The following is a 14,199-nucleotide window of genomic DNA, read 5'->3' on the forward strand; positions in this document are numbered from 1 at the left end:
GGTCATCCCAGAATGCTTTTATAAGCCATTGAGTTTTGAAAATATCTGTCACGTAAACAGTCAGACTTAGTTGAGAGTAAGTTTTTTTTTTTTCTGAAGTTCACAAATAACTGACCAGTTCTCTCTTGGCACCAGGATATGGGGTCATGGAAGTAATTAAGGTCTTTATACTTTTCACTTTTAGCCTGAGGAGAAAATAGGCCTTTAGTGTGGAGGAAAATTTGAGAATACTATTGAAATATTGAACATTTCTTACCAGATGTCACTTTAAAATCATTAAAATTTGGAAGTGGTCAAGTGGATTAAAATCTAAAAAGCAGCTGTAGGCAGTGAACTTTAGAGTGAGAGGATATTTGGTTCAAATCCTAGTTTTGATACTCATTATCTCTGGAACTCAGTTTCCTTATTTATAAAATGAAAGGCTTGGGTTAGCAGATCTCTAAGATGCATCCCAGCTTTAAATATATGATCCTGTGACCTGAATTAGAGTCTTAGGTCACTTAACCTTTTTTCCTTTTTTTTTTTGCAGGGCAATGAGGGTTAAGTGACTTGCCCAGTGTCACACAGATAGTATCAAGTGTCTGAGACCAGATTTGAACATTTGAACTCTGGTCCTCCTGAATCCAGAGCCAGTACTTTATCTACTTTCTCTTTTTTGGTAGGACCAAATAACCTCTTATTATATTTGTGATATTGATGTTTTATTAGTGATATCATTGCAGATTATAATATAAAATTATATGAGTATCTCTTATAGAGAATTATATCCCATTAACCCTGGAGCTAGTTATTACACCATCAACACCCTTCATCCCTATGAATCACTGCCACAATCCCATTGTAAACTTTCCCTTTTCCTACCACTTCCATATTTCCTAGGATACGGCTGTCCAAAACTCTGGATATTTTATTTCCTATGAAAAATTCTACTGAGGTAGCAGGTCAGACATCTTTATTAAGAAAAACCTGCAGGTAATAACTTAAAAGCCCACTGACAGAGTGATTATGATTGATAGACATGCTCCTCCACTAGTTATAATGTTTTTCCCATTTCTGTTGTTAACCAATCATGAAATTGGACTGTCTCATTCTATTTTTAGCACTCTCCCAAGTGTATAAAAGTATCTAGCATTCAAGGAAAGAGGTCCCTGATTAGATAGAAGATCTTGGGCCCAATTTATTAGGGACCCCCTCAGAAATTGTTTAGTCATGATAAAAATGCCAGTTGACTTGACTTCTCTCAGTCTTAGATTTTTTTATCTTTAGAATGGGGATACTAATTGCAAAAACCAAATAGGGTCATTGTTGAAGCTAAAATGATATAATATTTGTTAAGTATTTTGCGAATCTTAAAGCACCATGGAAACATTAGGTATTCTTAATTATGCACCTCAAATATAAGCCCATATTTTGACATTTCAACGTTTAGATATAATTTTATGATGTATTTTAACATTTGGTTAATGACATTTTTCACTACTGACTTTGTGGGACAAGCAAATCCTGCAAAGTTTATTTCACCAAACCTAAAGCTTGGAACAAGGGACACTGTTATTCGTATTTTTATGTTTAATTTATAATTTCTGACTTAGATATCCACAGAAAAAGAACAGATTTTCAAAGACACTTCCCTTAAAGGTGAAATGGATCTTAGAGGTTCTTAGTTTTCCAAAAGAGGAAATGAAGGCCAAGAGAGAAGTGACTTGTTCCAGGTAACATATATATCAAGCCACAAAGTCAGAATTCAAACCTAAGTCATCTAGGAGGATAGAATCAGATCATATTTGTAAGGTGTTTAACAAACCTTAAGATTGTGATATTGCAGAGTGGGATGAATTTTAGAGGCCATCTAACTCAAACCCTTCATTTTATAAATGAGAAAACTGAGGCAAAGTGAGCCTAAGAATCAGGATTTAAACCATAGTCTTATGATGTGGTGCAGTGGATAGAGAACTAGGCTTGGAAGCAGAAGGACTTCTCATACTAAGTTCAAATCTCAGGCACTTACTTGCTTTGTAACCCTGGGCAAGTCACTTAACTCTGTTTGCCTCAGTTTCCACTCTGATATTTTTTTTTTGCCAAGAAAACCCCATGAAGAGTTGGGCATGACTGCAACAACTGAACAAATTCTGACTCCAGAACTTACCCACTTCTCAGTGCTGTTTCTTCCTAAATTGGAATTTCAGTAAGGGGATGCTGAAAGCTAATAAGGCACTTAAAATAGAGATTTGGATCCACTTACCCAAGTCAGAACACTGAACAACTCGGAGATGGCATTGGCAACGAAAGGGGCACACCGGCCCCAGTGGTTCGAGGTCCACAATGCGGTCTGTGGGGCCTAACCCAGAGGCCTCATCCTCGAGCATAAAGTCAAATAAGCCCGTTTGAAATGGTTTGGCCCAGCAAAATGGCACGAGAAGGAGGAAGACAATAGTAGCTTTCATGGTTTATTTCATGGATTTTCAGGAGCAGAGAACCTAGGGACCAAATGAAAGGGTTAGAACAAGATAGAACGACATCGTTCCATCTGTAATATTCTATCATGGACCCAAAATGTCAGAAAACAGCAAGACAAGCATCTGCCTTTGCATTGGCTAATAGAAAATGTTAAGAATTTTGTTCATGGAACAATCAATGAATATTTATTAAGTACCTTTTATGTAGCAGGCACAGTACTATGGACGTTGATTATAAATGTAATGAATTTAAATACTATTTGCAAAAACTGTACATTCTAAAAGAATAGGAAAATTATAGATGCATTTTTATAGCATGCAATTGGAAGGGGGAAAGGGAATAGAAATATGATTTAAAACTTCTTGTTTACAGTGAAATAAGTTCATATAGCTGCCAGGCAAAAGAGACAAAAAAAAAAGGCTTCATGTACACCAGTACAACTAGTAACACTTTTTTGGTAGCAAAATGTTGTCTAGTTACGGTATAGACCCACATGGAATAGACCCTTATTCTTGCTCCCTGGACTCTCTTACCTATTAGCAAGTCTAGGATTCTCAAAGGAAGGGATCTCTCTCAGGCCTCAGTACAATCCTCATGTTGGGGGATATTTTTCCATTGCTTGCCACTGTTGCTGCTAAACTCCTACTGGTGTATTTATCATTTACACAGCATCAGTCACCATGATACCATTAACTCAAACATAAAGACATGCTAAATAATAAGAAAAGAGCATATATGGTATCATGGTCATATTTACTCAATAGAAGACCAAAGAAATAATAATCATATAATTTATTCAATTGAATACCAGAACAGGATTATTATTAAAGTTCCCCATAAAACTTGGCCATACTCCCTCATAAATTCACACAGTACTCAACAGAAACTTAGTGTGGAAATGCATAAATAGGGAAACCCATGGACATGTAGCAACTCAAAACTCTGGAATACAAGCTGCAGTGTCTTTGTTTACTTCAGGAACAATCTTCCCTACTTAAAGCCACTTATGTAATAGTTTCTCCCTTTCTGGTCCTTACCAATCTCTTGCTAAGCAAAGCCCTTCCTCTTCTGCTCACGAAATGATGAATCAGTGACAAGCTCTTTTCCCTCACTGCCACCCTTACTAGGACACTAAGAAAAAAATGTTATGCTTTTTCAGTGACATACTCCTCAAATTTAAAAATAGCAGAAGATTCTGCTCTGTTTAATCAGCTCCAATTTTCTTCTCACATAAAAGCCCAGCTCACAACAAAATAAATGCAACGTGTCTCCCTCTTAAACAAAAGAGGACAGTAGAAGGCAAAAAAGGCATCTGTGGAAAGTTTCCCCTCTCTCAACTGTACATGACACTAGATAGCCATAAGTCCCTACAGATCTTCCCACAGAAAGAGTATTCACTTCCCTTCTAATAAGCTTGCAGCAACTGCTCTAGCCTTGTTCTACCCAAGCAAAGCAATACTTCTCTTTCAATCAGTTGAAGAGATTTCTGTTTCATCTGGAAGTTTTCAATGTCTTATGTACTCCTAGTCTCAGTTTATATCCCTGTTCCTAAAGCAGCAGCTTCTTGTCCTTGTTCTTGTTTTTCTTGTTCTTTTTCTTGTTTTTCTTCTTCCTGTTGTTGTTGTTGTTGTTCTCCTTCTTCTTTTTCTTCCTTTCCTTCTCCTTCCTCTTCTCCTTATTCCTCTCCTTTTCCATTTCCCCCTTCTCCTCCTTGTCTCTTTTTCTTCTTCCTCTTCTCTCTCTTTTCATTTTTTATCTTTAAAATCACCTTAATTATCCTATTCAAAAGGAATACATATAAACAGTACATAGTGGTTTTAAATACCAAATTTTCTTCTTATAATCTCCTTACAACCAGATATAAAAAAGGACTTTACCGGGTAATAGTAGTTTTAATTTATTTGCCCTTCTGGTGGTATTATTAGCAGTCTTTTTGATTTTCAACAATGATTACATTTTTTTTTTTTTTTGCTGCAACTCGAACATTCTTCTTTAAAGAGAAAAAAAAAATTTAAAGAAACCAAAATGCTGATATGCAGGTCTGAGGACTGATTCAGGGCAAATTACTTCCTTCTGTTAAGAGGTTCCAAAGGTTATAATTAACTTTAGAAAAATAAAATTTCACTTGCCTGCCATTAATTGCAAATTTTCTATAAAATCTAAGGTTAAAACTAGTTAATTGACATTACTAATACACTTCTATTAGAGAATTAAATAAAACACTGCAACTTGCCACATCTATTTATTTCTTCTTGAAATATAGTTTATCTTCAAATGGGATAGTGATGATACCTTCACATTCTTTAAATGTCAGGATTCATGGTTGTTTTACAACATTTGGTCTCATCACTTCAAAAACCTAGCATATTTATTCCATATTATTATTATCATTAGTTGAGGTTTACATCTAAAAATCCAGCAAAAGTACTCTTCCATTTTTTGCTTGACTCCTATTTTTGCATTCAAAGTTCCTACTCAACTCTGTTCTTTACATTGGAAATGCTTAAAAGTCTTCTATTCCATTAAGATTTCTGAGTTTTTGGTTTGTTCCATTTTCAATTGTAGGATTATATTCAGCATTTTAGGCTACTTTATTTTTGGTTGTAATCCAAAATTTGCTGCTTTTTGAAACTTTTAATTCCAAGTTCTCCTTTCAGTTTTGTAAAAGCTTCCAGCTCTTGTGCAGTCCTAATTGTGGTTCCTTGGCATTCCTGGGAATTTTCCTTTTAAGGTTTCTTTCATGAGATTATAGGTAGATTCTTTCTAATTTTACTTTTCCCTCTTTTTCTAAGAGTTATGGATAGTTGGGGGGGGGGGCTTTTAGGAAGCCAAATAATTCCTTTTAAAAAATTATTGAGGTTTTCTGTCTTTTATAATCACCATAGTTTCCCCCAGTATCCCTCCTCTAACCCCTCCCAGAAGGGCTATCCTATATTAAAAAAACAACTAATTTTTAAGACAAAAAAAAGAAAATGATAAACATAACTTCACTGGTTGAAGAAATGTGAAAATATCCATCTGTGGACTTCTCACCTCCTTGAAAGGGTGGGTTGGGAGGGTACATCTTTACTTATCTTCTTTTGAGTCACGACTGATCTTTAAAATGTTGTAATACCAGTAATTTAAAAATTATCCCTCCTTGACATGTTTTAGGGAAATATAATTTTTTTTTTTTGGTGAGACAACTGGGGTTAAGTGACTTGCCCAGGATCACACAGCTAGTAAGTGTCAAGTGCCTGAGACTGAATTTGAAGTCAGGTCCTCCTGATTCCAGTGCTGGTGCTTTATCCACTGCACCACCTAGCTGTTCCAGCAATAGATTTTGATCTCAAATATCTCATATTTTATTCTATATTTGAATCTTTTATTTCTATTGTTACTTTCTGTCTCATAAAGTCATTGATTTGTTTTGTATATTCTAGTTTTCAGGGAATCCATTACTTGGGTAAGGATAACCACTTTGTTATGTAGGATATGTATTCTCCTTTTTTCCCTATTTTAAAAATTTCATCTTAAAAATCTTTTGCTTCATTTCTTCTAGATATTTTTGTAGTCCTGATAGAAAATCAATGTTTCCCCTTTGAGTTTCCACTGGCAGTTGTTAGAATGTTATTCTCTTCTTCTAGGCCAAATTTTGAGTCATTATTTGATCTAATATATTTGTAGTATCTTGGTCTAGCTGTGTGCCATGACCAGACTCCACCAGCACAGCCCTTTTGGGTGAGGTAGTTGGCTCTGCTTCATCTCATCCAAGGTCATCTGAGTTCCTACATTGATCTCTATCTCGTGGTTTGTCCCCAAACCCTGAATCTTTTTTGTTTGTTTGTTTTTTGTTTTGTTTTGGGTTTTGTTTTTTTGCGGGGCAATGGGGTTTAAGTGACTTGCCCAGGGTCACACAGCTGGTAAGTGTCAAGTGTCTGAGGCCATATTTGAACTCAGGTCTCGTGAATCCATGGCCAGTGCTTTATCCACCTCACCACCTAGCTGCCCCCCCCCCAAACCCTGAATCTTAAAGAGTCAGACAACTAGCTCTCCAGGGCTCTTTATGGTATTTCACAATGTAGTGTGAGGAACCTTAGATTCAAAAGGGCTGGGATCTCTTGATCTGGGTGCTGGCATCAACAAAGGCACACTGCACCAGTTACTGGCACGTTGGTTCTACCAAATGTCCCAGCTGTTGTTTTCAACTACTCTGGTATTTTCTTTGGATACCTGCTATTCTGACTGCCTATAGACACAGAATCTTATATATGTCTCTGATCCATCTCTGGTCACACTGGGAGATATATCATCAGGTTTATTTACCAGTTTATTTGTTGGGAGTAGGCTACTAGATGACTTTTTCTTCTTTTCAATTCTTTGGTGGAAAAAGTCACTCGTTATTGTTCTTAATTGAATTCCTTGATTATTATTTGACCTAATGAATTTTTTAAAAATTTATTTGATCTGTGGGGTCTAATCTGCCTCCTTTTATCCAACTAACCGTCTTTACCAGAAGTCTGTCTGCTAGGTTCTTAATAACTTCTAATGCCTCAAATCAGAGACTGCTGGTAATTTGTCACTCAGCATTACTACATGAAAGAAAAATCAATAAATGCATCTTTTTATGAGGTATGAACTCTGCAGCCCTAATATCCCATGGTCCCCAAACAGTTTCTTGTTTCATAATTTTGCCAATTAACTTTAAATTTCTAATATTGTTATATAGAAATGAGCTAAATGAACATAATGCATTGTGGACACTATCACTTCAGTCTGTTCTGCCTTCAAATAGCTTATCTCAGTACATTCATCTGAGAGACAATTCTCTTTATAGTCATCAGAGTCTGTGTCTCACCCCCACATTCACTGGAGAGATTATGAATTTTATCAGTCTTCCATGTATAAGTGTTCATTTTCTTCCATTTTCAGTGTCTAAGCTGTTCATATGTGAAAGGTACAATACCATATAAAAGAAATGGAAACAAAAAAGCTGACCACTAATTGAACAATGGAACAAGTTTGGTATATGAAGATAATGGGATATTATTGTGGAAAATGATAACTATGAAGAATTTAGAGAATCACATGAAGATTTATATAAACTGATACAGAGATAGGAAAGCAATACTACCATGAGAATTGAAACAATAACAATAACAACAACAACAAAAACCAAAATACAGTGAAACTAAGGTCTGTATAAGTATAATTACCAAATCTGGTTCCAAAGAATAGATCAGAAATAAATCTCTCTTGCATCTTTGCAGAGATGGAGTATTACATATACTTATCAGATTCAGTGAATGTTGCAGAAATGCTTTGTTTTCTCTCTGATATAGAGATTACTCTCTAGATAGGAGGTGATGAATAGCATATGCAGAAGTGAAGGTGATAAACAAATTTAAAATATCATTAAGATATGAAAAAGCCCTTTGATTAATGAGTCATTTGTAAATTAGTTAAACCTAAATCGTGTGTGTGTGTGTGTGTGTGCGTGTGTGTACGTGTGGGTGGGTGGATGAATTCTAGTATTTGAACAATATAAATCATTCCAAAGTTACAGAATCACAAAGTGAAATGGAAAGAAATTTGGAGAATGGAAATTACTTCAGATGTAATATAATCCAATCCTCTCATTTTTGTTACACAGAAGCAAACTGATGCCAAGGGAGGCTAAGTAACTTACACAAAGTCAAATAGATATTTAGAATCAGAGCCAGGATTTCAACCTATATGCTTAGATTCCAAATTTATCATTCTTTCCATTACCCCATGATACTGAGGTCCAAAGAGTTTCTGTGACTTACAAACAACAGATTAAATCATGTATTCACTAAAATCAAGATTCGGGTTCACTCAAGTCATTTTACTATTTTGATTTAGTTGACAATGAATTCAATTTAAAAGCAAAGTGCTTAGTGTCTGATGGTTGGTTAGATGAGACTGATTATTAGATTGGACATCTACATACATATATGTAGATAGAGGAATAGATAGATAGATAGATAGATAGATAGATAGATAGATAGATAGATAGATAGATAGATAGATGGGTGGATGGATGGACAGAGAGATAGAGAGATAGATGAGAGATAGACATATAGATCAGACAGACAGATAGTGGGTGGGATAGAAAAATGGTATAGTAGAAAGATTGCTAGATTTAGAGTCAAATGACCTGGATTCAAAACTTTATTCTGCTATCTATTACCCTTGTGACTTTGTAAAAATTACATAAACTTTCTGAGTCTTAGTTTTCTCACTTACTAAATGAGGTTGATAAATTTTAAGAGAAAAAGACAGAGAGACAGAGACAGAGAGAGAGAATGAGAGAGAGACAGAGAGACAGAGACAGATGGACAGAGAGAGAGCCAGAGAGTGCCAGAGAGAGAGAAAGAGAGAGAGCCAGAGAGAAGATAGATAGATTAGATTAGAGTAGAGTAGAGTAGATTAGATTAGACTATTTTATATCCACTCAAAAGAAATCTGCAAAATGATCAGAATAGAAAAGTGGTGGTGTGCAAAAAGTGGTGTATTTCAAGTTAGAGAGTCTGGATTTTCATCCTCTTTCTGTTATTTATGACCTTGGGCAGAGTCCTTGGTGGTTCATTTTCCTCATCTATACAATGGACTAATCCTCTTAAAATCCTTATTACAGCCCTTTCAAATGCCTCTGTTCTCAATATCCAATTCCTGAGGGAAGGATATTTCAATAGTACAAACATATATTGGGTTTTAGTGAGGGTTTCTCCCGCTTTCCTTTGTCTTTTTTTTGTGGGGGGGGGGCAATGGGGGTTAAGTGACTTGCCCAGGGTCACACAGCTAGTAAGTGTCAAGTGTCTGAGGCCAAATTTGAACTCAGGTACTCCTGAATCCAGGGCCAGTGCATTATCCACTACACCACCTAGCTGCCCCCTTGACCAGTCAATTTTTAAAAATAAATAATATTTATTTTAAAAGTTTAAGTTTTTAGGTATACAATTGACACCCCCCCAAAAAATGCTCTAAGAATCAATGACAGATATTAGAAAAAAACAGCTGTTGTTATTTTACATTCCAAAGAGTTAACTAAGTACTGCAAATCCTTACCTTGAGTTAAAGAGTTCCTTTGAATGGATTATCCAGTGACTTTCTTCCTATTCAAAACCTACTGATTTCCTAATAGTATTTGGCCATCTAGAAAGCTTTACCTTAAAGCCAATGGAAAAGGCATAAGTCTATCTTAATTCTTTATGCTTTGATTTTTTGTTTAGATTGATTATTGTATTTCTATTGCAATATAACAAATAATAAATACCCATCCCTGTCCTTTTTCAAACTACAAATTCAGATGCTTAGTTAGTCTATCATTCATCAATTCTATAGTAATATACATGCTCTAGAAGGTCCATTTTTTTTTCTTTAGTTACAATATTGCCTATAAAAACCTCCTTTGCTGTTTGGCAGCCTTCTCTAGGACAAAATTATAGGGAGTGGTTTTCGGTCTGATACACATTAGAACTCAGAGCTTAGGTTTACCACAGCTTTGCTGGGTTTGCATATTTAAATTCTCCACAATTTGGGAAGGAAATTTAAACTAAGAACTTACAGTTTTAATAAACTACATTAGCAGCCCTGACAAATATCATCTACCCATGTTTATTTATTCATTTTAAAATTACATATATAATGTTAACTATTATATATTATATATCATATTTATTTATTTAATTATTTCAGAGACAAATATCCATAGGTGGTTACCTTCCCCAAAAGCAATGCAGAGCAGTGGAAAGAACAAGAGATTTGGAGTCAAAGGACCTCAGTTCAATGTTGGTTTCCACTTACTACCTCTGTTACCTTGGACAAGTCATTGAATCTCTCCTGGCCTCCTTAAATTTGTTCACATATAAAATAGGGATGTTGGAATAGATGACCTAGGAGGTCCCATCCAGCTGTGATCTTAGGTCTATGGAAACAGGAAAGGGGATTTTCTGTGTTCTAATGTATTCTTGTGCCCATTTTCCCATAATTTAACCCATAATTTCCCCATAACTTAAAACAACTCATTTGCCTCATAATCAGCATGAGTTTGCTAAGCATCTTTTGTTTTTGTTTTTGTTTTTGAAGAGGCTTCCATGGATTGTTTATTTACTTACTCCAATGCTTTGAATGGTCCCTTCCAAATAGTTTACACCTGTGCCTTGCATGTGGCTTCATAAAGGCTTGTTGAATTTAAACTGTTCTGAATTCAGGGTAAACTGTAGGGGTAGGGATAGAGATCTTAGAATTAATAGAAACATCATCAAATTTCTTGCTAAAATTACCTTCCCTTACTAAGTGGAATTTGGATACCTATAGGAATAGCATCTTGGAACAATGACTCATTATGCAGTTGGCTATTAGAGATTCCCAATCATTACTCCACCAGCTAGGAGTCCCATATGCTAAGTCGTTCTTAAGGTGGTACAACTGAGGGGAAAAAAAAAAACAATAGGAAAAAATCATGGCCTAAGTGCTTAGATTTCATTCACATAGACTTACCATGACTATGAAATTAACAAAGACACGCTGAGCAACCACATTTGTTCTTGACATATAAACGGAGAGTTGTGTGTATTTAAACATACTGAAACTATTCTAAGGAAGAAGCATTTCAAGATGATTTATCTAAAGTCGTGTCCCTTTTCGATGGATATGGAAATTGAATATACTATCAATATTCTTCTTTTCCACTGATTTTCCTGGACAAAATTAAATGAGTTTCATGTCACCAGAATAACTCCTCTTGTTGCAAGTTACTATAGAAAAGCTTCAGCAAGAAGAAGGTTTCTGTGATGTCATTTATGCCTATTTATGCCTATGGTATCAATATCAAAGTGGGCTTGGCCAGAGAACTTAATACTCAAAAGGAGATAAGTAAAACAATAAACACTTGGAGAGAAGGGGGTGGGGATGGTAATTAAAAACCTCTAGCCCCAGATCAATTTACAGGATGAGAAGTAAAGCAAAGCAATTAAAATTAAGTAAATCAAAGCACTTATCCATAAGTAGAGTGGCTATAGACATTTCTTGGCTGTGGCTTAGCTCAAAATAGGGGAAGAAAAAAAACCACAGGCATCCACAGCCCTGGGATCCCACTTTACTGGGGGTTATCATATTATCATCTCTAAAATATGATGGGGGAAAATAAACCGCATGCTTTGATTTCATAGTTAATTTGTCTTATAAAATAGCCACGTCCCCATTTAAAATATCAAGTATCACTGCACATTTTGTCCACAGAATCCCACTTCTAGCCATGCGAGCTGTGAATACTTAAAGTCCAGAGGCATGGTGTTCTGTGAACCTTTCATCTTTCCCCAAAGAATCACCCTTTTTTTACTGATGATCTTCCCTTTGTTTGCCTGGGTTTCAGATCTATACATTAAATCTTTACAACTACAGCCCCCTCCTCCCCCTGGTGTAATTTTATTGCAGGGTTTGAAAAGTGCTAGAAGTCTGCTAGGATTGAGGAGAAGGAGAAATAAACAAAACAAACAAAAAACCCCCAACAACTAAAAGAACCCTGAATTCATAATCCTTCTAGACTTGGCATAACTCAGAAACATTTCCCTGTTAACATGAACGAAAGAGTCAAAACATTTCATTACCAATATCCATGCAGAAAGGCAGATATTCATTGTAAGGGGAAAAAAGTCATCTGTGTTTAGAAACATCCATTTGAGAAGTAAAACTTAAACACACACAGACACACACACAAGCACCCAGACAAAGCACTGAAGCTCTTTAAAATGTCTTCCCCAACTTCTGTTCTCAAGCAAATAACAAAATGTAGCTTTAAACCTGGCTCCAAGATTCCTAGTTCTTCTATTCCCCATCCCTCCCCCAGCTCATCCCTTTTGCTCCCAACCGACCGAAGGTTTATTAGTCTTGCAGCAGCGTGCGCGGGACAATTACTGAAAACCATACCTTTTCATCCAGGGCTTTGCCACAGGAGCCCTCAAAAGCTGAGATGTAATTACACTAAATATTCAACCCAGGCAGGGGAAGGGAAAAAAAAGTTTGCAGGTGTGGAGAGGAGGAGGAAGAGGAGGAGGAGGGGGGCAGGTTACTGCTCTGTAACTGTCACTTGGTGGAAAACCTTCTTGCTTCTTTCTACTCCATAGCCAGTTAGGAGGGGAAAAAAAAAAGGTTTCCCTCAATGAACACAATCCAGGCTGACACCCACATTAGATCATATGGTAATGATATGTCTCCTGTATTGTAGCCAGAAACTTTATCGGGTTGTTTTTTTTTTTTTTTGCTTTTGCTTTATTTCTTTTTCATCTGTTTAGCATCCCGAACTACTTGTGCTGAAAAGCTGAGCAACTTGACTTGTGATTCATCTTACTTAGTATATTCATTTCCTTTAAAACAAAAAAAGATTTTAACTGAAGGACTGGCTATTTCCCCCCTCATCTTTTCCTTCTATCCTGGTTTATAAGTAAGATTTATCACCCTGAACGAATTGTAACCCCCCTTATTCACAATAATTGGAAGCTGAGCAAATAAACCAACATTCATCTTTTAGTTATCCTAAATGTGTTCTGCATCAAATATGTGAGTAACCTTCGGTTAAAAAAATGTTCAATCTTCTCTTTCTTCACTCTGCCATTTTTTTGTTTATTTTTTTTTAACAGAAAGTACATCTTGAATGCTATCGGGGAATTTTTATATATTTTGAACGGTTACCTAAAGGATCCTGGAAAGAAGCCAGAGTTTTATATGAAAAGCCTGTCACTTATTATTTTCATTACTCAAATTATTCTGACATTTATGACCAGAAATGTTACATATAAACCAACACAGCCTTAAAAGTCCATCCCCCTCCTTCCCCTTAGACTTTGCCTCCCAAATGTAAAAAAAAACACAAAACAAACCAAAAAACACAATAGATCTAACGTCATTCAAAAAATAATCATCTTACTGTGAACACCAGGGCTGTTAGAGAACATGCACATCCTATAAGTTGATCACACACGGTGACTGGGGAGGTGGGTTTGAAGAGAATGTAGTTATTTTTTAAATGAATCCAGAACTTTGCTCAGACTTAAACACTGATATCCAAGGGCTTTCCAAACACCAGAAAAGGGAGAAAAGAATCCAAATCTCCTAGAAGATGTTTACTTAGCCCCTGAGAAGCACTAAGAGCATTAGTAACAACTCCCTGGTTCCAAATGCTTTGAGTTTTCTCTTTAAAGTTTGAAAAGTTCACATCTCTGTGTTTTGACTTGCATCTTTCTGCCTGCCCCTAGGCTGTGACCAGGTGCAAGCCTCAAGTAAGTTTCTTTGAAACATGAGAGGAAGCACCCCTCTTTTTCTCTATGATATTCCCCCACCATCACCATGAAAGACACAGAGACAGAGACAGAGACAGAGATGAAAACAGAGACAGGGAGACAGAGAAAGACAGAAGGGAAGGGCTCTACAATCTCCATTTCTGCTAGAACATGGTAGAATTTACTCAGGTGTCAGAGTGTGTTGGGGGGGGGGGTCCTTACATTTTATATTTATAGTCTCTCCTCCTAAGTTTCTGAGTCAATCCCATGCTAACACCCAGAAATAGCACAGTCCCCCTTCCTACCCTAACTCCCCTCCTTCTCAAATACTTTTTCTACACCCATTTATGTATTTGGGTTGGTGTTGTTAGGTATGTAAGGATATTTCCTGTGACCAAAATATTCACCATCCCTCGAAAGGGATAGGCTTTTGTTGGCCTGAGGCAGAATGAAAATTTTA

The 14,199-nt window shown here is 36.2% G+C and overlaps 1 protein-coding gene across 2 annotated transcripts in view; it reads right to left on the minus strand.

The window, feature by feature from the left end:
- The window catches only part of DCN (decorin), a 54,286-nt gene extending 40,763 nt beyond the window's left edge, over positions 1-13,523 (minus strand). The window contains exons 1-2 of one of the 2 annotated variants that reach the window (XM_043967109.1): positions 13,388-13,523; positions 2,243-2,477 (exon numbers count right to left, since the gene is read on the minus strand). In XM_043967109.1, coding sequence (XP_043823044.1) covers positions 2,243-2,444 — 202 coding nt within the window. In that variant the 5' untranslated portion in view covers positions 2,445-2,477; positions 13,388-13,523. Of the gene's footprint in view, positions 1-2,242; positions 2,478-12,390; positions 12,607-13,387 lie in introns of those variants that run through there. The other variant, XM_043967108.1, reaches the window with a different exon arrangement.
- Positions 13,524-14,199: the final 676 nt, after the last annotated feature.

Source organism: Dromiciops gliroides, chromosome 5 (genome assembly GCF_019393635.1).
Source record: "Dromiciops gliroides isolate mDroGli1 chromosome 5, mDroGli1.pri, whole genome shotgun sequence".
Lineage (NCBI taxonomy): Eukaryota > Metazoa > Chordata > Mammalia > Microbiotheria > Microbiotheriidae > Dromiciops > Dromiciops gliroides.